Raw genomic sequence first — 25,023 nt, 5'->3', positions numbered from 1 at the left:
GTGTTCTCACACTCCCACCCGGAGGGCAGGCCCAGGGGCGGCCACCTCCACATCTTCACTTTTCACCCTTCCTCTGGTGGAATCTTCTCTGATGTCCAGGGCTGGACCAGGGGGAGGAGGCCGGGACACATCTGCCACTCAGGGCTGGTGGCTTCCGTTCTTCCTCCTTGCGATGTGGGGGGCGGACGGGAGACCTCTCTGGGTGCATCAGATGCCGATTCCTCATCCCCACGCCATTTCACTCAGCCTCCCGTGTGCTGCACGATTCTCTAACAAATAGAAGCAAAACTCTCGGTTCTCTGCCAGAAGGCTTCGGTAGACCATTAATGGAGAACTGGCGATTCTGTTTCCCCGTCTCAGCCCTTCTCCAGCTCATGGTGTTTCCCTAACAACAGAAGTCCATTTCACCTCTCAATGGCAGAGTCTCCTGGCCATGAGCCTGCAGGGAGGAGGAGGGCTGGGGACGGGGATCCACTCTTTGGAACAGAGCTGGGCTTTGGGGTTGGGTTGCGATTCAGTATCCATTTGTTTCTTAAACTTGTAGAATGAACAATATTACTTTTTCTGATTTAAAAAGGACAAAAGAAAGTGTTTCTGACCAAGGAAATCTCCCTTCTTCCATACCCTCACACTATTGGATATTACCAATTTAACATCGTTGTCTGTTTTATAGGTGAAAAATAATACATTACATTTTATTAGTAAGATTGACATATTCTTATCTTTTTGCTGGTCATTGATACTTCTATTTCAGTGCTTTTCCGGTTTTTCTGATTTGTTTTTCCTTTAGGCCATTTGACTTTTTCTTGTTGATTTGTAGAAGTGCTTTAGCTATTATATATTTTTAGCCTTTGTCTGTTATCTGTATTGCAGGTGTTTTCTCTGTGGTTGGATGTCATATTTTCCTCTGTAAAGTTATTTCCATTCTTCAGTATTTGCTGAGTTCTAGCATGAACCAGGCATTGGGTTCAGTGCTTGGAAAGCGCATCCCTAAAGTGGCTTTTTTATTTATTTTAATTTTCATTTATTATTATTATTATTTTTGAGATGGAGTCTCGCTCTGTTGCCCAAGCTGGAGTGCAGTGGTGCGATCTCAGCTCACTGCAACCTCTACCTCCCAGGTTCAAGTGATTCTCCTGCCTCTGCCTCCCGAGTAGCTGGGACTACAGGCACGTGCCACCATGCTTGGCTAATTTTTGTATTTTTAGTAGAGATGGGGTTTCACCGTGTTGGCCAGGATGGTCTTGATCTCTTGACCTCATGATCCACCCTCCTTAGCCTCCCAAAGACTGTGATTATAGGCATGAGCCACCGCTCCTGGCTGGAGTGGCTCTTTTATACAGGGGTGCAGGGAGGGTCCTGGGCCAGACCGTGAGTGCTTCCTAATCAGTTGTAACCAAAACGAACTAAAATTAATAGGCGGTATGCTAGCCTGAAGCTGGGCTGGGGAATCAGGGAACTCCGTACTACAGGAAACAGGAGAAGGAAGAAGAAAGTTGTTCTTTTCCTGGATTTAGGAGAAAAATGAGAAGCACTTTTTTTTATGTCTTAATCAACAAATGTTGCTATCCTGTACAGACATATTAAGCAATTTGCAAGACTCATAAGACATTATGTTTTATAGTATGTTATGTTTTTGAAGCAGGCTTTCTTCAGGTTGTGATAAAGTGCTATTTCTAACAGCTTAAAAATGTGGCTAGTTACAATCTAGAGATGCATTTGCGACAATATTTAAGCAGGAAAGCCTCATGCTCGGGGGAGTCCATTTGTCCACCTGCCACACTTGTTCCCTTCAAATGTCTTTGCATCCATGGGGCTCTCATTTTAAAGACAGGATCTTTAAGTGAGGCAGATGGCAGGAGGCATGCCAAGGTGCTCAGCTGGTGCCTGGCACGTGGATGGGGTGTCTTCACTGTGGGCTCTGACTCCCATACCTTTACAGATCGGGAAGACAGGTGCCTACCTGCAGTTCCTCAGTGTCCTGTCCAGGATGCTTGTTCGGCTCACAGAAGTGGACATCTATGATGAGGAGGAGATCAATATCAGTGAGTTATCCAATCGGGGTTATGTGGGCTTGGAATCACCTTCATCACTTTCTCAAGTGACTTTAATTTTATCTTCCACTTTCTAGATGGAATTCTTAGATTCATGATCAGACTCATCCTAAGGGCCGTGTAGGGGGTGCGATTTATCTTTTTCTTGTCATCATTTTTCTCAGTTTCGGGCCTTTGCTGTAGGGATACAGTTACGAATACTAAAGTGTTTACTGAGTACCTTCCACATGTGGAGCTCTGAGCTAGATATTTTGCATGAATTACCATGTGAATTTCCTAGGCCAGTGTGAGATAGAGGTTCCATTCTCCTGATAAAACACATGCTTGGGAACCCAGTGGGTGGCGGTAGGGCTGGATGGAACTAGATTTGATGGCTGCCTCTGCAAAGCAGACTTACCTCTCGGGGGACGTTTCTCACTCAGGCAGCTGAGCAGGGAGGTCAGTGTCTTGGGCAAAATAGAAATACGTGAAATGTGGGGGAAATCCTGTTCTCGTTTCCAGAACAGAGTTTATTTTGATTGAGGTCAGCCTCTTTTTGAGCACCCCTTTTGTGCCCATATAAAATACCTCCTCTGTTTCCTCCTCATCCCTCCTCCCAGTGGCTCATAAACTTGGTCTGGTCAATGAACTTGCTGCGCTGGGAGAGAGAGAGCTTGTCAGACAAATCCTGTTTGTGTTGTGGAGAGGTTGCCAGCCAGCTGCGCCAGTGTCTGAAGGGCACTTGGTGAGACGCTGTCGGCAGTGCTTTGATTTTGACTTTGAGAAAATTTGGAGCCAAGGAAGCCCGTCCAGCCCTTGGCCTTCCCTCCTGGGAAAGAAGAGGCTCTCCAGCCTGGCTCTGGGTTTTCCAAGGGTTTCCCACAGTTTGGAACCACATTGCAGATGAAATCTGCAGCCCTGTTGAATTTGTCTCCTTACTTTCTTGGACATATCAATGATAAAGACAGGATTTGATCCCTGATTGTTCAGTGTTAAAGTCCACTCTCTTAAATACTCTCTTGTCGCCTCAGTGTGCTCGTTTGTTGAATAGGGATAATTTCTGTTTTATAGGGTTTTATGGGGATTGACACACAGATCACCAAGACAACACCCCCCCTTTTTTTTTTAAGACAGAGTCTAGCTCTGTCACCCAGGCTGGAGTACAGTAGTGCCATCTCAGCTCTCTGCCACCTCCACCTCCCAGGTTCAAGTGATTCTGTTGCCTCAGCCTCTGAAGTAGCTGGGGTTATAGCCATGCACCACCACGCCCAGCTAATTTTTGTATTTTAGTATAGACAGGTTTCACCATGTTGGCCAGGCTGGTCTCGAACTCCTGACTTAAAGTGAACCGCCTGCCTCAGCCTCCCAAAGTTCCGAGGTGACACGTGTGAGCCACCGCATCTGGCCAAGACCTATTAAATACTCAACAGGCATTTCTCTCCTGCCTTCTCTCCTGGGACAGGCACTCTGCCCATGTGTGTAATATGTATTTAATACAATCAGCACGTTTTATCATTTGCGTTGGGCAGACTGGATTTTTCTACCTTTTAGCTTACAGGCATTTAGTAAGCACCATAGACTACAGTGATCGCCATGTGAGATACGGCATGGCAAATGGAAAAATGTGGTTTGGGCCATGAGTGTTGTTGGCATCAGAAGGGAGAAGCCCCAGGGCTGGAGCACTCGAGAGGCTTTCTATAGGCGGAGTGACAGAAGCTGAGCCATGTTGGCTGGGGGCATTTAGATAGAGGAAAGAAGGGAAGCTATGCAGGTTCTGCTGGCATTGGCCACCAGTGTGGTCGCCTTGGGGGATGGTGCTGGGGTGAAGCCCAGGGCTGAGGTCCGCTGGGTCAGGACTGGCCGGAGTGGAAGTCAGACTTAGGGACAGGACAGCAAACCCATTCTTACAGCAAACAGAGAACAAGGCTGTTCCTGTGGATGGAGATAGCTCTGAATACCCATTCTCGCCTCGTTAGAACAATCCTGAAAACAATATATGTCAAGAGCCTTGCAGTTACAATGGGGTTTCCCAGCAACCCACAGACTCAGTAACAATTCCACTCCAAGCCTCATTCTTGTGCACATTTAAAATGTAGTCATGTGCCACATAATCAGGTTTCGGTCAACAGACGGCATCTGTGACGGGGGCCCAGGAGATTCTAGGGGAACCGAAAAACTCCCATCACCTAGTGATGTCGTAGCCATCGTGGTGCTGCAGCAACAGGCATTACTCAAGGGTTCATTGCGATTCTGGTGTAAACCTACTGCACTGCCAGCAGTATAAAAAGCCTAGCACATAGTTATATACAGCACATAGCACTTGATAATTATAAACAACAGTTACTGGTTTATGTATTTACCATACTTTTATTATAGTATACTCCTTCTACTTACCAAAAAACAGTTCACTGTAGAGCATCCTCAGGCAGGTCCTTCAGGAGACATTTCAGAAGAAGGCATTGTTATCACAGGAGATGACAGCTCCATGAGTTTTACTGCCCCTAAAGGCCTTCTAGTGGGACAAGATGCAGAAGTGGAAAACAGTGATATTGATGATCCTGACCCTGTAAAGCCTGGGCGAGAGTGTGTGTCTGTGTGTGTCTGTCTTCGTTTTTAACAAAAAGTTTTAAAAGGCCGGACACAGTGGCTCACATCTGTAATCCCAGCACTTTGGGAGGCCAAGGCAGGTGGATCACTTGAGGTCAGGAGTTTGAGACCATACTGACAAACCTGGTGAAATCCTGTCTCTACTAAAAATACAAAAATTAGCCACATGTGGTGGCATGCACCTGTAATTTCAGCTACTCCAGAGCCTGAGGCAAGAGTCCTTTGAACCTGGGCGGTGGAGGTTGCAGTGAGCCAAGATGGTGCCACTCCACTCCAGCCTGGGTGACAGAGTGAGACTCTGTCTCAAGAAATAAAATAAAATTTTAAAAATAAAAGTAGAAAAATTAAAATATTAAGCTCATAGAGTAAAGATCTCAAGAAGAAACATTTTTTGTTCAGTTGTACATTGTGTTTGTTTTAAGTGAAGTGTTATTACAAAAGAGTCAAAGTTAAGGTTATAAAGTAAAAAAGTTACAGTAAGCTAAGGTTAACTTATTATTGAAGAAAGAAAACTATCTTTTATAAGTTGAGGGTAGCCTAAGAGAAGAGTATTTTAAAGTCTACAGTAGTGCACGGTCATGTCCTAGGCCTTCCCATTAGCTCATTGCTTACTCACGGACTCACCCAGAACGACTGCCAGTCCCGCAAGCTCCATGCATGGTGGCTGCCCTGAACGGTGCACCGTTTTCAGTTTTTTATACCATATTTTCCCCATGCCTTTTCTATGTTTAGATACACACATTCTTTTTTTTTTTTTTTTGATGGGGTTTTGCTCTTGTTGCCCAGGCTGGAGTGCAATGGTGTGATCTCGGGTCACTGAAACCTTTGCCTCTTGGGTTCAAGTGATTCTCCTGCCTCAGCCTCCCGAATAGCTGGGATTACAGGCACCCGCCACCATGCCTGGCTAATTGTAATATTTTTAGTAGAGACAGCGTTTCGCCATGTTGGCCAGACTGATCGAACTCCTGACCCTAGGTGATCCACCCACCTCAGTCTTCCAAAGTGCTGGGATTACAGGCATGAACCACGGTGCCTGGCCAAGATACACAAAGTCTTCACATTGTGTTACAATTACCTGCAGTATTCAGTACAGTAATGTGCTATGTGACAAGCTTGTCTAACCCACAGGCTACATGTGGCCCAGGACAGCTTTGAATGTGGCCCACCATAAATTTGTAAACTCTCTGAAAACATTACGAGATTTGTGTGTGATTTTTTTTTTTAGCTCAATAGCTATCATTAGTGTCAGTGTATTTTATGTGTGGCCCAAGACAATTCTTCTTCCAGTGTGGCCCAGGGAAGCCAAAAATAGCCTCGGGCCAGTAGGCTACACCACATATCCTAGTGTGTCGCAGGCTGTGCCCTGTAGGTCTGTGTCTAGGATGTTTGCACAATGACAAAATCACCTGACATCGCATTTCTCAGAATGTGTTCTGTGTTGTTGAGTGACGCGTGACTAAATCATTTTCACCTCCTATTTCGTCACATCTGTGTTTCCACCAACCTTGTAGACCTCAGAGAAGAATCCGACTGGCATTATCTCCAGCTCAGTGACCCCTGGCCAGACCTGGAGCTGTTCAAGAAGTTGTCCTTTGACTACATCATTCACGACCCGAAGTATGAAGATGCCAGCCTGATTTGTTCGCACCATCAGAGTATTAAGAGTGAAGGTCAGACTTCGAATCTCTTGTTTCACCTTCCGAAGCGCATGGGCACAGCCTCTTAAAGGGATGAGCTGGATTTTATTAGGCATGATATCAGGTGGTGATGAATTAACCAGCAATACCTAGTACAGAACTGAAGTCCCCACCTCCCTGTGAAAGGAAGGGAGGAATGCGAAACCTGCGAATCGAAGAGGTGTTGCTCAGGAAGTGCTAAGTGACGATGACAGCACCCTTGCTGATTTTTCACCATCAGAATATTCCAAAGGTTCTGGTTAATAGAAAATAAAAGATGGTGTATGTTTACTTATTAATTTGGAATTGTTGAAATGAGTACACGTGTTCGCTCTCCTCCCTCAGTGTCTTGATCTTTCCCTCCCCCTTAGGGGGTCCCCAGCATCCATGGCGTTGTGACCTGCAGTGTGCCGGGGCCAGTGCGATTATAAACTTAGACTGGAAAAGTTTGGTAAATGCCATGAGAAAGGAAACGACTATATTAGTTCGTTTTTGTGCTGCTGATAAAGACATACCTGAGACTGGGTAATTTATAAAGAAAAAGAGGGTTAAGGGACTCACAGTTCCACGTGGCTGGGGAGGCCTCACAGTCATGGCGGAAGGTGAAAGACATGTCTTACATGGTGGCAGGCAGGAGAGAATGAGAACCAAGTGAAAGGGGAAACCCCTTATAAAACCACTACCACAAGAACAGTACTGGGGAAACCACCCCCACGATTCAGTTATCTCCCACCAGGTCCCTCCCACAACACGTGGGAATTAGGGGAGCTACAATTCAAGATAGATTTGGGTGGGGACGCAGACAAACCATATCAACGACCCACCAGTCTCCATTTTAAACCAACAACTTTATCTTCCTCGCTGTCAGAATAGATCTCTTGCATTTAAAATATTAAGCCCGTAGAATAAGGATATCAAGAAAGAAAACATTTTTGTTCAGTTGTACAATGTGTTTAAGTGTTATTACAAAAGAGTTAAAGAGATAAAAGGTTATAAAATAAAAGGTTATAGTCAGCTAAGTTTAACTTATTTATCCTCCGAGAGGATCCTTCTTGTAGGCCAGTTTCTAATGAAGGCTGAGTGTTAAAATCTGCCAGGTCATTTGAAAAACAAGGGGGGCCGGGCATGGTGGCTCACACCTGTAATCCCAGCACTTTGGGACACTGAGATGGGCGGATCACATGAGGTCAGGAGTTCGAGGCCAGCCTGGCCAACATAGCAAAACCCTATCTCTACTAAAAAAAAATGCAAAAATTACCCAGGTGTAGTGGCAGGCACCTGTAATCCCCAGCTACTCGGGAGGCAGGAGAATCACTTGAACCTGGGAAGTGGAGATTGCAGTGAGCTGAGATCCTGCCACTGTACTCCAGCCTGGGTGACAGAGCAAGACCCTGTCTCTAAGAAACAGAAAAAAAAAAAAAAGAAAAACAAGGGGCAGTTCATCTGCATTCAGTGCTGGCATGTTAAGTTGGCAATCAATTTAAATTGTTGTGTAGTAGATCCTTACATAGGTGCTGATGAAATGTTTTCGGGTACACAGTAAGACATATGGACACTGCTTTTATTAGTTCATCGCACTGACACTTTGTTGTCCTTTGTTGTCTCCTTTGACCAGCTGTCACGTCAGGGCCTGGGGAGGTGAGGCAGTCCTCACCAACCACACAGAATCCTATTGTCTGCTCATTTTGAGCATTTTGGTTTCTGAGCCGGCAGGGGATAGTATTTGCCTTGCTCCCTGCTGGTTTTTAATGCTGGGGATTTTGGTGCAGACAGAGGGATGTCCCGGAAGCCAGAGGACTTTTACGTGCGGCGTCAGACGGCACGGATGAGACTGTCCAAGTACGCAGCCTACAACACATACCACCACTGTGAGCAGTGCCACCAGTACATGGGCTTCCACCCCCGCTACCAGGTAGGCCCCAGCAGCTCCCTGCCAGGCATTTCACCTTGGCTCATGCCATCATTTCAGAGTGGGAGATAGAGAGTTCTAGAAGCCCTAGCCTCCTGATCTACTTGCATCCTCACTTGCCTTCAATTGTCTGTGAAATTATTGCCGGAACTAGAGAACTACAGTTCTTCTGGGGTTGTGTGTTTATCAGCGGCCAAGTTACCCGACTGTGGAGGTGGTTGTCATCTTTAGGTTTCATCAATTTCAGAAGTTAGTCCAATGCAGCAGATGCTCACTGGGTGCTTATTCTGTACCAGGCACTGGGAGGGCAGGGCTGAATCGACTCTGTCCCCCTTCTCCACACTCAGTCTAGGAGGGAGATTTGCATGTAAGCAAAACATAACGATGTGAAGCAGGCAAAAAAAGAGTACTACGGTTGAGGCACAGAAATCCATTGATAAGGGGAGGAATTTGCATTTATTGAGCACCTACTGCATGCCGGCAATGTGCCTAGGCACTTTTTATATATCAGCTTCTCCCAACCTTTTATGCAATATAAAATATTTATCCTGGACACATAGGAATGGATAAGGATCCTGACCCAGGGCTCTGGCTGCCTCAGGCCCTGGCTGGTCACCTGAAGCCAGACCTGCAAGCCACTCAAGGTGTACCACATGTGAACGGTCCTGTCTAGTGTCCTATTTACTTCACACTAAGATCTCATTGTCCCTGTTTTATAAATGAGGATCCTGTTTAGGTGGGGAGTGGAAGATAGCAGATTTGGAAGAATAAATAAGAATTTGCCAAGGGGCCAAGAATTCATAAGATAAAGGGAGAGGGACAGTGTGCGTGGAAGAGGGGAGGTGGGGTTTCCAGGGGATGGGAAGAGACATGGGTTGGGTATTTCTGGAACCTAGACTTCGGGGTAGGTACACTTGGCCAGGAAGCTGTAAGGGCAGGCAGAGGCCAGACCACAAAATACCTGGTGGGCACTGTGGGTAGGGACAAGGACTCTCAGTAGGAAATCCAGGTGGAGCCCAGTGTGGGCAGGGCTGCATTTAGACTGGTCTCTCAGCCCCGTGGAGGTGTCTGGAAGGCTTGTGAGGCTGGTTATTTATAAACAGGGGAGAGAATTTTACATTGAATATTTCCTTTCATTTCAGACCCAGGCAAGGGAGAGAGGGGCGGAGGGAGGCAGCCAGAGTGGGTGGGAGCTAGTGAGATGCCTGGCTGGGGGGCAGAGGCCTGTAGGGTAGCTGATGTCCTGGGCTGCTTCCAGAAAGGCCTGAGGCCAGAGCACTGGCCTCTCTTTCCATCCCTTTTGCAGAGGGAAGCAGCCCGTCTTTTTTTCCCCCGAACCACATGGAATGAAGAAACAGCCCGTCTGCCTGATCTTGAACTTGGCTGTCAGGGCCGTAGCACTAACTGTTTGAGTATGCAATTGTACTGTAGATGAAAGAAAGAACATGGAACAGTTTTTTAAGGGTTAAAATAATTAGTAATCCCGTTCGTTCCAGATAAACTCTCCTAAGGTTTGTTTCTTGGACATGTAGTTTTACTTTCAAGGCAAACGAAAACATGTGAAAACACGTTCTGGATTTTGAAATGTGGGGAACAGGGAAGTGGAGGCTGGAGTTGATGATGACTGTCAGCCCCCAGTCACCCCGTAAGTGTCAGGAGTGAGTGGTGGCATCAGGTCCTGGGGCTGCATCAACAGACACCAGAGTGAGAGGTGGAGGAGAGGCATCCTGTGTTCTGGCCGGCCAGGCTGGCTGCGCCTGGCCTGTGTTCTCAGGGGTGTGCAGGTCTGAGGGCCACAGTGGAAGGAAGAGTGTGCCTGGGATGGTGAGGGGGTCCAAGACCAGCTGGTGGGGTGCCATCTCCATGTGGCTGTGCACCTGCTTGTTCTGTTTTCTTTTCCTTTGCCTTCCAAGGCTCCTTGACCTTATTAATGAAACTGCCTCAGTTGTGTCCTCCTTAACCGCCTCCCCCACCCCAACAAAACCTCTTTCTCCCTCATCTCTGCTACCAAAGAAGGTGCTTTGTGGCTCTAGTAGAACCGTGGCAGAGATTAAGGCAGTGTGTGCTGGTCCGCCTCCTCCCCTGCGGACCCTGGAATGCATAGCACATGCTAGGAGGCGGTGTCAGTAGGGAGGGCCACAGGCTGGAATTGGGGTGGGGGAGCCTAAGAGGATAAGGGCAAAGCTGGGCTGGAGGTCACACCCAAGAGCAGCACATGCACAGATGCGGCGTGTGGGGCTTCAGGGAAGTGGAGGCTGGAGGAGGTGACTAAGGTCACAGCCAGACTTGGGGACAGGAGTGAGCCCAAGGTGTCGAAATGTCAGTTTTCACATCTGTAAGATGGGGATGATGACAGTACTGCTTTGTAGGGTTGTGCATCACAGCACACAGGACAGAACATTGCTGGTGAGCAGTGTTCTGGAAGTGTCCAAGCGTATGCAGCTCCTGTTAATATGTGCTGGCACATAACCATGATGGAAAAATACATTTATTAGAATTTAAAATGGGCTCTGTGGCATGACTGCTATAGTTGGTGACCCAGAACAGGATTCTGGCTCAAAGCCAGGGGGACCAGAAAGCTTGGCACCTGTGTGGCACAGCTGGGTGAGGCCCCATTCGGACTGAGGACAGGAGCAGGCCCTCGGGTGTGCTTGCCCCATCACCAGCCCTGGGTGTCTGCACCTGGCACTGGAGCCCCCCTGTGGGTTTCTTGTGCTGTAGGGCAGAGGTGATCGTGAGCTGCGTGTTGTCACAGCAGGGTGGGCCTGGGGTCTTCTGGGAAGCAGGCCGGACTCTGACGGCAAGCTCTGTCCTTTCCCCCCACACCCCAGCTGTATGAGTCCACCCTGCACGCCTTTGCCTTCTCTTACTCCATGCTAGGAGAGGAGATCCAGCTGCACTTCATCATCCCCAAGTCCAAGGAGCACCACTTTGTCTTCAGCCAACCTGGAGGCCAGCTGGAGAGCATGCGACTGCCCCTCGTGACAGACAAGGTACTGCTCAGAGACCCAGTGGGGCAGATCCAAGTGGCTTCAAACGGGGACTGAGCTGGGGCCTGGAGACTGAGCTGCCTGACGAGGGAGCGCAGACACCGATGATACAGTGACTGAGCATGGAGAGGCTGGTGGCGCACACGGGCTCTGGAGTCACCCGGTTCAAGCCTCAGTGTTGCTCCACCACTTACTAGTTGAGTTATTTGAACACACCACTTAGTATCTCTGAGCCTTGGTTTCCTCATTGAAATGCCGGATAGTAGTAGCTTGCAAAAGCTTGTGGTGGGAACTATTTGGAATAACTGATGAAAGGTACTAGCTCCATGCCTGGAAAATAACAGGAGCTGGGTAGATTTCACCCGCCCCCTCTTTTCCTGAATGCTCTTGTGGGTAACATTCAGTGTAGGTTTAGGCAGATGGAACAGTACAGCGGCCCCTTAGGGCCCATTACCAACTCCAGCAGTTGCTAACTCATGGCCAGCCTTGTTAGGTCTGTCTCTCTCTCCTCTTCTCCCTTCCTGTTTGGAAGTAAATCCCAGACCTCAAATCATGTCATCTGTCTAGAGATATTTCTGGATGTAGATATTTCAGTGTATCTCTCTAAAGGGCACGTTTCCTTTATCTTTTAATGAGATTATTTGGAATACTCCGTTGTCTCTGACCATTCTTGTCGAGATGCTCCTTGTAGAGCTGTTGGTTTAACCGACGGTGCCCACCTGGTCATCTCAGAGTCAGCTGGCTGCTCTTTAGCCAGCCCCACTCAATGCAGGCCATGTGGAAAGGCTGCTTTTCCTTCTCCAGAGCGCCAGGCACCTGTGGACTTGCACCTGGCCTTTCAGACCCAGCAGCCTGTTATTAAGCAATGAAGATATATGTAATGTATCCCAGTGGCCTTCATTGTAAGGTACCTCCTACCCCATGGGCTGGGGTTGGGAGTTGCGGTGAAATTCTATGGGTGAAATAGGAGAGCTGGGATTTCTCTACCACTCTTCTCACCTTCCAGCCTTCCTGGTGGAGCTGGCCATGAGCACCAGCTGCATGCACAGTGCTGTGGCAGGTGCTTTGAGGAATTTAGAGGGAGCAGATGGCCTAGCTCTGCCAGATGAACTTATTATTAAGGAAGGAGTTGAAGAAAACAGTTATTTACATAAAAAACAACCCAAGTGGGTAGCTAAGCTCTACGGGGCAGTGATTGGGAGGGGGGTGTTGTGTGTTCATAGTGTATAGAAAATTAAAGACATACACGAATAATGTGTACTCTGGGCACAATATTAGATTCTAATATGAGAGGGTAATGAATTTGGCAAATTGCTGTATGCCAGTTAGTTGCTATTGCCTAACAAACAATTCCCAAATAAGCATTAGCTTTGGGATCTGTGGGCTAGCAGTTAGGGCTTGGTTCAGATGGATGGTTTTCTGGGCTCCGTTGTACTCACTCGTGTGGATCATGAGCCGGCAGCTTGTCTGGGAGCTGGCTGGTGTCAAGTGGCCTCAGCTGGGCTGTTGAGCTCTGCTCCATGTGGTCTCATCATCCAGCAGGCTAGCCCGGGCATGTGCATGGGAGAGCTCTAAGAGGGAGCAGAACGTGTAAGTCCTCTTGAGGCTATGCCCAGGATTGACACAAGGTCGTTTTTTTCATCCTTTTACTGGTAAAAGCAAATTGCAACGCTGAAAATTCCAGGAGTATGAAAAGGGTCATCATTCTTTGAATGGAAGATGCTGCAAAGTCACGTGTCAAGGGAATAATTGCGATCATGTTTACAGTCTACCTCATGATACCTGTATTTTGCAGAGCCATGAATATATAAAAAGTCCGACATTCACTCCAACCACTGGCCGTCACGAACACGGGCTCTTTAATCTGTACCATGCAATGGATGGTGCCAGCCATTTGCACGTGCTGGTCGTCAAGGAGTACGAGATGGCGATTTATAAGAAGTACTGGCCCAACCACATCATGCTGGTGCTCCCCAGCATCTTCAACAGCGCTGGAGTTGGTGGGTGTCCTTTGACCTCATCTACTCAGTCAAATGCCTGTGAATGAATGCTTGAGAGAGTATTCTAGAGACGAAAGTTAAACATGTGACGTCAAGCCTTTTACTTTTGGACTTTTAAAGCTATTTTGATTTTGTTTGACTTTTTTTTTTTTGACTTTTTTATGCAGTCTTCCCCACCCCCGCCTTCAGTATTTGGTTTTCCATTTAATTGATATTTTCTCTTTTTTTGAGATGGAGTTGCGCTCTGTCACCCAGGCTGGAGTGCAATGGCACGATCTCGGCTCATTGCAACCTCTGCCTCACGGGTTCAAGCGATTCTCCCACCTCAGCCTCCCAAGTAGCTGGGATTACAGGCACCAGCCCAGCTAATTTTTTTTTTTTTTTTTGAGATGGAGTTTCGCTCTTGTTACCGAGGCTGGAGTGCAATGGCGCGGTCTCGGCTCATCGCAACCTCTGCCTCCTGGGTTCAGGCAATTCTCCTGCCTCAGCCTCCTGGGTAGCTGGGATTACAGGCACGCGCCACCAAGCCCAGCTAATTTTTTGTATTTTTAGTAGAGATGGGGTTTCACCGTGTTGACCAGGATGGTCTCGATCTCTTGACCTTGTGATTCACCCTCCTCGGCCTCCCAAAGTGCTGGATTACAGGCATGAGCCACCGCGCCCGGCCCAATTTTTGTATTTTTATAGAGACAGGGTTTCACCACGTTAGCCAGGATGGCGTTGGTCTCCTGACTTCGTGATCTGCCTGCCTCAGCCTCCCAAGTGCTGGGATTAAGGTGTGAGCCACCACTCCCGGCCGGAGTGGCTCTTTTATACAGGGGTGCATGGAGGGTACTGGGCCAGACCGTGGGTGCTTCTCACGGTTACAACCAAAATGAATTAAGTTTAATAGGAAGTATGCTAGCCTGAAGCTGGGCTGGGGAAGCAGGGAACCCTGTGCTATAGGAAGCAGGAGAAGGAAGAATAAAGTTGTTCTTTTCCTGGGTTTAGAAGAAGAAAAATGAGAAGCACTTTTTACATCTTATACAATGTTGGTCATGATGGTCTTGAACTCCTGACCTCAGGTGATCTGCTGCCTCCGGCCCCCTAATGTGCTGGGATTACAGGCGTGAGCCACTGTGCCCAGCCAAATTGATATTTTCAATGGTTAGAGAAGAAAGCATAAGAAAGCAAATGTGTGTTTCGCTTGGAGAGGGTGTTTTCTTCCCTGTAGTTTTCTCTCCCTAGTCCATGGCCCGTGATTTGTGACAGGTGATGACATCAGGAAGGCTGGAGCTGGTCTGTCGGAGCGGCCTTGACGGCAGAATGTGCATGGGGTCTGTCCGGTGTGGGTGTGGGTGCAGGACAGCCCTGAGTCTATTTACTTTGCCCTCTGCAGGAGCCGCCCATTTCCTCATCAAGGAGCTGTCCTACCACAACCTGGAGCTTGAGCGGAACCGGCAGGAGGAGCTGGGGATCAAGCCGCAGGACATCTGGCCTTTCATCGTGATCTCTGATGACTCCTGCGTGATGTGGAATGTGGTGGATGTCGACTGTGCCGGGGAGAGAAGCAGGTGAGGTGGCCAAGAGCACCACCGCCTGTTCCCCTGTGAATGATGATGAGCTGGTGTGCCCTCTTTGTATGGGGAACGCTCCCCACCCCTGGAAGACCAGAGGGCCTCTCATATTAGAAGGGGTAGTTGTGGTTGCCAGAGCCGCATGGTAAACGTGCCAATCCTGGCTTGCTTTTAGTTTTAAAAAATTGTTATTGAAGTATAATGTAGAAAAACACGGTATCTATTTAGTATAATATATAGACGAAAAGGAAAGTGTAATACATATGCAGGAATTTTCCCAAACTGAGTACATTCATTTAACCAACTCTGAGATCGAGAAAGGGATCTCAAGAAGGGGGTCACTGCCCCCAGAAACACACTCCCTGCTGCCTCTAGCCCCACCCCTCCTCAGTAGCCTGCCTGCTGACTCCTGGCTTTATTTTTATTTGCTGTATGACTTCAGGCAAATGGCTAAATCGTTTGGGTTCTGGTTTCCTCGCCTACGATGGGTTTGTTGTGAGAATTGACTAAATCATGGTCTACACCTGTGTTCAGCACATAGAAGAAATGAGCCCATGGGGAGCACCCAGCAGGGTGCCTGGCCCTCAGGCAGGGGGACTGTGTGGGGCACCCAGCCCGTCCCGGTGTTCTTGGCAGTCTGAGAGCTGGTGCCACGCCGCCTGGTCCCAAGGGCTTTCCTGCTGCTCGCGTGCCGGCCTCTGGACGCACTCTCCCTCCTTCGAGCAGGGAGTTCTCCTGGTCAGAAAGGAACGTGTCTTTGAAGCACATCATGCAGCACATTGAGGCGTCCCCGAACATCACGCACTATGCCCTGCTGGGGCTGCGGAAGTGGTCCAGCAAGACCCGGGCCAGCGAGGTACGGGAGCCCTTCGCCCGCTGCCACGTGCACGACTTCATTATTCTCAATGTGGACCTGACCCAGAACGTGCAGTACAACCAGAACCGGTGAGCTCCTGTGCCCGGGGCAGAGGAGGTGGCGACCTGTGTGGGGGGGCAGAGCCCTGAGTGAGGACAGCCTCAGGCCGCACCAGGGGTCCTGGCTGTGAGCACTGGCCTGGCCCTGCTCTCAGTTGTCCCAGTTTTTTTAGTGCTGAATAAATTTGAGTATTCGCAGATCATTGAGTTTCATTCAGCAATTCTCAGGATGCTTTATTTAGGGAGTTAAATTGGACTGGTGTTTTTCTTGCCTTTTTGGTTCCTTCTCCAAATACATGGCTGTTTAGGATCTTTAGCGCTGAAGGAAATTATAATTTTCAAAGGTTTCTGTACATACCTAGTCACATCTCTAGAGGATTCAATTGCTCAGTGTTCATGGAGTGCCTCTCTACGCTGAGCAGTGGGCCACAGCCTGCAATAGCCCCTGGAATGGTGTCGGCTTTGGAGCCAGACTGACTGGCCCTCTGGGAACCTGGATTCTCCTGCGTTTCATCTTTGCGGTGCAGACAGGCTGGCCACCTCTGATCCCTACTCTCCTTAGCTTTAAAAAGTGGCTCATGGGCTGGGCGCAGTGGCTCACGTCTGTAATCTCAGCACTTTGAGAGGCTGAGGCAGGTGGATCATGAGGTCAGGAGTTCGATACCAGCCTGGCCCACATGGTGAAACCCTGTCTCTACTAAAAATACAAAAATTAGCTGGGCATGGTGGCACGTGCCTGTAATCCCAGCTACTCAGGAGGCTGAGGCAGGAGAATCACTTGAACCGGGACCCAGGAGGTGGAGATTGCAGTGAGCTGAGATCATACCACTGCACTCCAACCTGGGCTACAGAGTAAGACTGTCTAAAAAAAATAAAGTGGCTCCTGTTTTTACCCTGGGAGGTTTTTTGTTGTTGCTTTCTTTTTAACCGATGCATGAGGTTGTGTTGGTAACATTTCTCATGTGCACTTGGCCTCTGGCATCTGGTCATCACAGGCGGTCCTTGTATGGCTTAAGCCTTTGGTACATAGTGCCTTTCCTGGTGCAGAGATGTCCCTGTTTGTCCTGGGGGTTTTCCTTGTTTGTTTTGCCTTCTATTCCCCCTAGAGGAATGTCTGGAGGCAGGAATGAAGCCCACTCCACCTTCATAACCCCCTACGATGGGGCCCACACTCTGGGTGCTGAGGGTCGTGGCAGAGGGTGTGAGCTGTACCCCCTCAGACCACCCCTCCTCTGGCCCTGAGTAGGTTCATGTGTGACGATGTAGACTTCAACCTGCGCGTGCACAGCGCCGGCCTCCTGCTCTGCCGGTTCAACCGCTTCAGCGTGATGAAGAAGCAGATCGCGGTGGGTGGGCACAGGTCCTTCCACATCACGTCCAAGGTGAGCTCCTCGCTGCTGGGCAGGCCTCTGCAGCCACCGCCTGTGTGGCCCTGGCATACAAACAGGGTGGGAGCCATCGGGGGAGGCTGTCTCTTTCAAGCCCATGGAAATGGCTTTCCTGACCCAGCAGGTAGGGTCAGTAAAGGTTTCTAATCGGCATTGATCCCTGGGAAGTGACAGGCTCCGTGGGGTTTCTCTTCTACCTCTGATACTAACCAGTATCCTGCAAGCTTCTGCTCGCTGCAAGACTACAATCATGCCTTTCTGTGTGTTCTCACCGCCCCAGCTGTGTGAGATCTCAGGCCACCTCTTTCCTGGGGCCCTGGGATGGTACCTGGCTGCACAGCTATTTGAATGGCTCTGCAGGCCGGCCCGATAGCCATACTGTCTGTCCGCGGGGCAGCCTCGGGGTGGGGAGAGACCTGGTATGATTATGTCTGTTCTAGCTGAGCAGGCCCGGGGAGTTCAGGTGTAAAATCACAGCAGTCTGGATAGCTCCGTGTCTTCCAGGAAACAATGCAGCAGGGGTGTCTCTGCCTGAAGGTCTCCCCAGTCCTGTGGGCCAGAGCCCCTTTCTCCGTCACTTCTGTCTGTCTTGATCCTGTCCTAATGCCACCAGCTGACTTTCCTGGCCTCTATCCCTCCTCATTTCTGTAAACTCTTGGTGGAGGTACCTATGTTGAGGTGCACGGGGTCTGAACTGGGACACCAGGTCCATTTCCTGACCCCCAGAGGCAGGGATTGCACCTTTTCTGGGAGTGCAGGGCCTATCCTCATTTCTCTTGGAAAGTAGCAAGACCTTTAAGTAAAAGGCCCCCACCTCCACCATCATTGATATCTTAAAGTTGTGTGAGGTTTGTTGTTTAATCAGAGGAGAACAGACACCTTTACCATGTCTCCACCAAAGGGCTGGATGTGCCTTTAAAACTACCTTTTCTTTTATGTCCCTCAGTGCCATTTTTAAACTCTTAAGTATTTTATCTTTATTATTTGAACATAGTCTGATTTTTCTATTAGGTTTGATTGCATGTTGGTCACACATTAGGAAACTAGTCACGTCGTATAATCTTTCGTGTGATTGAAATCAGTGCATTGTTTTCATTTATTCATTAAATATTTACTGAGCCCCCAATCCCCATGCTCAGGAGTCCACAGCCCAGCAGCTGGGGCAGATGTTAGACAAATAGCTAGTTAAGGACCATCATGAGAAGCAGCACAAAGGCGAAGTGTGTGGTGGGGAGACCTGAGCCTGTGGGAGTCTCGGGGGAAGTGATGTGGAAGCAGAGACCTAGAGGAAGAGATGGAGCCACATGCCCGGGCAGGGGCACGGGCAGGGGCAGTGGTAGGGGTGGAGCAGGGGCAGGGAAGGGGTAGGGGTGGGGCAGAGGCAGGGGCAAGGTCATAGGCAGGGGCAGGGGAGGAGATGGGCATGGCAGGGACAGAGGCAGGGGCAGGGGCATGGGCAGGGGCAGCGGCAGGGGCTGGGGCAGGGACATGTGCAGGGGCATGGGCGGGGCGGTGGCACGGACACAGGCATGGGCATGGGTGGGGGCATGGGCAGGGGTGGGGGCAGGGGCAGTGGCATGGGCAGGGGCACGGACAGGATGCCTTCAGCGGGTGAAGGTGCAGGAGGGTAGGAGCGAGGAGGTTGGTGTGGAGGACGGGGAGCGGGGCAGTGGATCAGGCAGGCCTTCCCAGCCATGCAAAAGACTTTCCTCTGGGACTTATAGCAGGGAAGCCAGTGAGATTCTGATTTACGTAGATGTAAACGTTTTGGTGATGGAGCAAGAGGTGGGAGGATACCGCTGTGGGTGGAAAGAGCCCGGGGCTGGGTGGGACATGGACAGGATCTTTGGTGGGAAGCTGGCCACTCCCAGGGACGTGAGTCCCCAGGCCCACAGGTTCTCTTGTTTTCTCTAGACCAGACAGCTGTTTTCTTGCATGGAATGATCAGTGTCTATAATTCTTACCGACTGGGTTGATTCATTTTCACAAGTCTCTTTCATGTTTCCCTTTAGTAAAAACTAATATTTCTCAACACAGAATTTTATTCCTGAAGTATGTGTTCTGAGTTCATTCCCCTGAGCAACACGAGCTAGCTGCCATGCCTGGGCTGCCCCATGCAACTCAGGAGCCGAGGGAAGGTCCTCTCCCCTCAGGGAGGTTGGGAGTGGCCTGATGCCCTTCTTCCCACACAGGTGTCCGATAACTCCGCAGCGGTCGTGCCGGCCCAGTACATCTGCGCCCCGGACAGCAAGCACACGTTCCTCGCGGCACCCGCCCAGCTCCTGCTGGAGAAATTCCTGCAGCACCACAGCCACCGCTTCTTCCCGCTCTCCCTGAAGAACCGTGACCACCCCGTGCTGTCCGTCGACTGCTACCTTAACCTGGGATCTCAGGTGACTTTCAGACGGGGTGCTGTGAATCCCTGTCAGAGAAATCTCTAGAACTGATGGGCTGGAATTGGGGACTGAATCCTAAGTCCTCAACTCCTTTGTCTCAGGGTTGACCCCACTTTATAGCTTTTGCCATTCAGCTGAGAGAGCTGAGATGCTTTGCCCAGACATAAGAAGATAGGAAGCCAACCAAATTCTGATGCCCAAACATTTATTATTATTTTTGAGATGGAGTTTTGCTCTTGTTGCCCAGGCTGGAGTGTAGTGGCACGATCTTGGCTCACTGCAGCCTCCACCTCCCGGGTTCAAGTGTTTCTCTGCCTCAGCCTCCTGAATAACTGGGATTACAGTCCCGTGCCACCACACCTGACTAATTTTTGTATTTTTAGTAGAGATGGGGTTTCGCCATGTTGGCCAAGCTGGTCTCAAACTCCTGACCTCAGGTGATCCGCCCACCTCGGCCTCCCAAAGTGCTGGGATTACAGGTGTGAGCCACCAGGCCTGGCCCAAATATTCTGATTCTCTGATGAACTCATGACTAGATAAATCTGGATAAAACTTCTATAATTGATTTTTCAGATACTGATTTGGAAATGACATGAAAATATTGTCTCTGGTCCCCCAAAATTTTGAGCTGAACCAAGCAGTTTGCATTTACTAGATGCAAACTGTGGTATAACGTTACTGAGCATTTCATAGAAAACACTGCTTTCTCTTGGATTTCTTTTTCAGATTTCTGTTTGCTATGTGAGCTCCAGGCCCCACTCTTTAAACATCAGCTGCTCCGACTTGCTGTTCAGCGGACTGCTGCTGTACCTCTGTGACTCTTTCGTGGGAGCTAGCTTCTTGAAAAAGTTTCATTTTCTGAAAGGTAACTCCGTACTCTTAACCCTGGACCTTGTCTTCAATGTCTGTCATCACCAGGTACCCTGAGGAGGGGACTCTGGTCCTAGTCCTTATTTGCCCTGGGTAAACTGAGGATCAGAGAGGGAAGTGACTGCTTCAACCACCCAGGGAAGTGCAAGCGAGCTGGGATTGGATCCCCAGAAGCTCTCTTTCCCTGTACGTGTTTGGGTAGAGACAAGTCCCCCTTTCTTTAGATGAATCACAGACATTTTTAATATTTGTGTTTTCCTATTCCCTTTCCTTTCCTTTATCCTTTCTCTTTTTTCTTTTCTTTTCTCTTTTCTTCTTTCTTTTTGGAGTTTCACTCTTGTCGCCCAGGCTGGAGTGCAGTGGTGCCATCTCGGCTCACTGCAACCTTTGCCTCCTGGGTTCAAGCGATTCTCATGCCTCAGCCTCCCGAGTAGCTGGGATTACAGATGCCTGCCACCATGCCCAGCTAATTTTTTTTAGTTTTAGTAGAGACTGGGTTTTACCATGTTAGCCAGGCTGGTCTCAAACTCCCAACCTCAGATGATCCACCCGCCTCAGCCTCCCAGAGTGCTGGGAATACGGCGTGAGCCACTGCGTCGGTCATTTGTGTTCTTTTCCAACCTGAATCCTTCACACCAGTGTCTCAGTCGTTGCTGATGCTCTTCCTCCTGGTGGAGGAGGCTTCTTCCTCGTCCTGGGAGGTTCTGCACCACCTTGACTTTTGCTCCAGTCTTCTTCCTTTATGCGCCAGCTGGTTGAGAATGACAAGCACTTGTTCTGCCTGACTTGAAAACACAATTTCCAGTCTGCATTTCCCGTCCTGCTCAGATCCCTCGCTGACCTTCCCTTTCCTTGGTGGTCCTTGGCCCTGACCTTCCACTCTAGCAGGCACTGAATGAGCACCAGCAGCATCTAACGCCTTGGGAAAGATTGAGAGGTTTCTACAGCAGTCTCTGCCTCAGGAAACATTTCATCTAAAGCTGGGGAGGGAGCAGAGAGGGAAAGTGGGAGGGAGACCCGGTTGAGGTGTCGCTGTGTGCTGGGAGTAGAGAGGAAGGAGAATTCCTGCAGCTGGCATGTGGGATGGGGCAGGGGAGGGGGACGGGGTGGGGGGGTGCCTCGGGCCTGCATGGGTGGCAGAAGAGGGGGATGAAGCTGTGGGGTGGGGTAGGTAGGGTGGGGTACATGAGCTACCGGCTGGGGCTGAGGATGCTTGGTTTGCGACCCAACCCGCCTCTCTCCTTCCGCCCGCACCTCAGCTCATTCCCTGCCCAGCTTTCCTTCTGCCGCCGCGTTTCTCCCCCGCAAACCTACCACATTCCCAGCCACACTCCTGTCTTGCTAAGATTGTACATCATCCTGAAAGAGCAAGAGGCCGACCTGCCGCGCCTCTGCCCTTCCCAGAAGCGCCCTGGTTTGTCATTGCAAGTAGAATCCCGGCAGCCGCTTTCATCTGGATCAACTCACCTTTTCCCTTCCCACACCTCTGGCGTTGTCCACGCAGGTGCGACCTTGTGTGTCATCTGTCAGGACCGGAGCTCCCTGCGCCAGACGGTCGTCCGCCTGGAGCTTGAGGACGAGTGGCAGTTCCGGCTGCGTGACGAGTTCCAGACGGCCAATGCCAGGGAAGACCGGCCGCTCTTTTTTCTGACCGGGCGACACATCTGAGGAAGACAGCGGCGAGTCTTCTGGAAGAGATGAGTGCTCAGAGCCCTCGAGCTGTTGAGGCCAAAGGGAGGCCTGGATCGTGGGGTGTTTGACTGGAACGGACCCCAGGGACTATCCACGGTGCAGCCCTTCGCAGTGCACATGGGCCCCTGAGGCTGTGGTCCTGGGAGCCAGGAGGAGGAGTCTGCAGTGGGTGGGGATGAAAACCTGAGACTCCCCAGGTCTGGGCCAGCCCCTTGCCCTGGGCTGTTTTGAAGTCCATTTCGCGAAGAACAAAGATTTGCTCCCTGTCCTGCCATTCGTTTGCTTCCATGGACGAACCTGATTTTTCTCTTAGTTTAAGGAATCTTGGGTTATTTTGTAGCAGCGCCAGTATTTCAGTAGATGGTATTTCAGCCATGTAGGTTCCCCTGTAACCTCCTACACAGCAATATTCCAAAGGAACATTTTAACTGTAAAGGCTGGAGGCAAGAAAAAATAAGTAGATCGTATTAATACGAATTATTTAATTGCCTATAAGTTTGCTGTTTCAGAAGCTAGCCCAAAGGCATCACATTTAATAAAATAACAAATGGATTTACTTCAGAGCAAATATGATCCTACTAAAATAACATAGGGTAAATACCCTACCTCTTAGAAAGGGCAAAAATGCAAAGAAGCTTTTTTTTAAAACTAAAGGGTTTTTTTTTTTGAAGGGAGGAAATGAGGCTGACAGAGGTTGACCTAAAATTTGCCTTACAAAGGGAAGAGGACTACATCACTTACTTGAAACAAACAATGAAAACAACCAAAGTGATAGATGAAATAGTTGGTGAGAACTAGATGTACGACTATAATTTACTAGAGTTTAGTTTTCAGTTCCTGAAGTAGCTCGTTTTCTCTTACTGATGTTTGGTTCCTTGGGGAAGAATCTCATTTGACTAGAGAGGAGGTGGGAACAGAAGAGAGGAGACAGGGAGAGAGATTTCCTCGGCTCACCCTTCACAGCCTGACAGATGGTTTTTAAAGCCACAGGTGAGAGGGCCACCCATTGCCCAGGCGCCTCAGCAGTGATCATCTTATTCATCTTGTTTAATCCTTTCTTGTGTGATTGGAATTATTCTTCCCCTTTGAAAGACGAGAAGGTTGAGATGCAGAGTGCGCCTGTCCAAGTTCTCACAGCTGGAAAGAGCGAGAAGCACAGCTCAGACTCCTGGTTTCTGAGCTCTACAGTTTGAAGCGGCACCTAACTTGAAGGAAAAGTGTAGACAGTTTAGTTTAATCATGAGAATGCATTCTCTTTTTTGAGACGAAGTTTTGCTCTTGCTGCCCAGGCTGGAGTGCAATCCCAGCTCACTGCAACCTCTGCCTCCTGGGTTCAAGTGATTCTCCAGCTTCAGCCTCCCAAGTAACTGAGATTACAGGTGTCTGTCACCACGCCTGGCTAATTTTTTAAATTTTGTTTTTAGTAGAGATGGGATTTCGCCATGTTGGCCAGGCTAGTCTTGAACTCCTAGCCTCAAGTGATCCGCCAACCTCGGCCTCCCAAAGTGCTGGGATTACAGGCATGAGCCGCTGCTCCTGGCCTCAGAATGCATTCGTAGACATCTATCCTAGACATATATAAGCACTCTGATGGATAACAATCCCAGAAGAAATGATTTTAAAAGATGATGCCAAAGAGTTGATGTCAATCTTTTTTTCCCTAAGAAAAAAAAGTCCACAAGTATCAAACATTTAGATCAATGTTTATAAAATGATCGCTTTGCATAGGTCATTATTCCTATTTCAGAATAAAAACTGACCTTCGTTAGTCATACTTGTCTTTTGTAAATAGCAGCTTCTGTGTCATTCTCCCTGTTTTATTAATTTAAATTGGAAAAAACCTCAAACTAATATTCTTGTCTGTTCCAGTCTTATAAATAAAACTTATAATGCATATATTGTTTTGTTGGTGGGTATTCATAGCATTGTTTTGAGAGAAGGTAGCGTGGCTATTCACCTCTGGGGACTACCGGCTTCAAATGGATAGTTTTGGAAAAGAAATAAGGATAAAGCCGTAAAAGTGGAGTATATTAACATGTTGCAGAATTCCTGATGATTAAAAAGGTAGACTGCATTGGATGTACAGGAGAACAAATATGGAGGAAACCAGCTTAGAATGTGCAGAATGGCCTGCCACCAAGGGACAATGGTTTGGGGACACTCTGAGCTTCATGGTGGCTGCAAAGGGCAGAAGGGGACCTGGGGCATTTGTCCAGATGAGTAACAGGGGAAGTGGTTTGCAGTGGTGAGTGTGGTTGATTCCCTCAGTGCTCCCCACCACGCTCCCCATACTCCACTGACCTGGGCTAAGCATCTGATAATGGCCAAGGAAAGTATGGAACCTAAGGAGGAGGAGGACATGGGGGAGCCAGCCCTTTGTGATGACAAGCCATTGACACTCCTCTCTCCTTGGCATGCCCTAATTCTCATAAATGTTTGAGGCTGTTTATGGTAAACAGAAGAAACAAGCAAATAGGAGCTCCTTAGCACAGAAATAAACACACAACTAAGACTCAGAAAAAATGTAGGAAACAATATAGCGAAGAAAAGGTGGTAACCTCTGTGAAGAGTCAGTAAAGCAAACTTATGAAGCAAGTGTAATTAAAATAAGAAAGAAGTAAGATGCTAATGCTCCCAGAAACACACAAAAAGTAATTATAGATCTTGGAAATGAAAACTAAAACCTCAATAGGCAAGTGAAATAGCCAGATAGACATGCTCAAGAGACTAGAGCCAGAAGCTGCAGCCTGGAGGTCTGTAAGAGACCGCAGAAAGGAACAGCGATCAGTGCCAAGCCCTGGAAACCCCTGCCACAAAGGGAAGATGGTTTGGGGACACTCTGAGCTTCACGGTGGCTGCAGAAGGCAGAAGAGGCCCTGGGGCATTTGTTCAGATGATTAACAGGATGTGGTTTGGAGCTGGGAGCCTGGTTGATTCCCTGCAGCGCTCCCCACCACGTTTCCCATACTCCACTGACCTGGGCTAAGCATG

At 49.0% G+C, this 25,023-nt stretch overlaps 1 protein-coding gene and 1 long non-coding RNA gene across 8 annotated transcripts in view; one reads left to right on the top strand and one right to left on the bottom strand.

The window, feature by feature from the left end:
• GREB1 (growth regulating estrogen receptor binding 1) overlaps positions 1–22,680 on the top strand; it is a 159,738-nt gene extending 137,058 nt beyond the window's left edge. For 6 of the 7 annotated variants that reach the window (XM_032294100.1, XM_032294101.1, XM_032294102.1 and 3 more), the window contains exons 23-33: positions 1,943–2,045; positions 6,152–6,310; positions 8,086–8,228; positions 11,057–11,218; positions 13,011–13,215; positions 14,594–14,768; positions 15,498–15,716; positions 16,933–17,068; positions 19,267–19,467; positions 20,197–20,335; positions 21,845–22,680. In XM_032294100.1, the coding sequence (XP_032149991.1) occupies positions 1,943–2,045; positions 6,152–6,310; positions 8,086–8,228; positions 11,057–11,218; positions 13,011–13,215; positions 14,594–14,768; positions 15,498–15,716; positions 16,933–17,068; positions 19,267–19,467; positions 20,197–20,335; positions 21,845–22,008 (1,806 nt within the window). In that variant the 3' untranslated portion in view covers positions 22,009–22,680. Of the gene's footprint in view, positions 1–1,942; positions 2,046–6,151; positions 6,311–8,085; positions 8,229–11,056; positions 11,219–13,010; positions 13,216–14,593; positions 14,769–15,497; positions 15,717–16,932; positions 17,069–19,266; positions 19,468–20,196; positions 20,336–21,844 lie in introns of those variants that run through there. The other variant, XM_032294104.1, reaches the window with a different exon arrangement.
• LOC116562019 lies at positions 1,290–23,921 on the bottom strand. The gene is made up of 3 exons (XR_004273709.1): positions 23,551–23,921; positions 22,003–22,004; positions 1,290–1,321 (listed from the first exon to the last, which is right to left on the bottom strand). It is a non-coding gene; the product is annotated as an uncharacterized LOC116562019 (long non-coding RNA).
• Positions 23,922–25,023: the final 1,102 nt, after the last annotated feature.

The sequence above is a fragment of the Sapajus apella genome, unplaced genomic scaffold (assembly GCF_009761245.1).
Source record: "Sapajus apella isolate SASKATOON/1434 unplaced genomic scaffold, GSC_monkey_1.0 scaffold31, whole genome shotgun sequence".
Lineage (NCBI taxonomy): Eukaryota > Metazoa > Chordata > Mammalia > Primates > Cebidae > Sapajus > Sapajus apella.
This window is presented reverse-complemented; position numbering and strand designations above follow the sequence as displayed.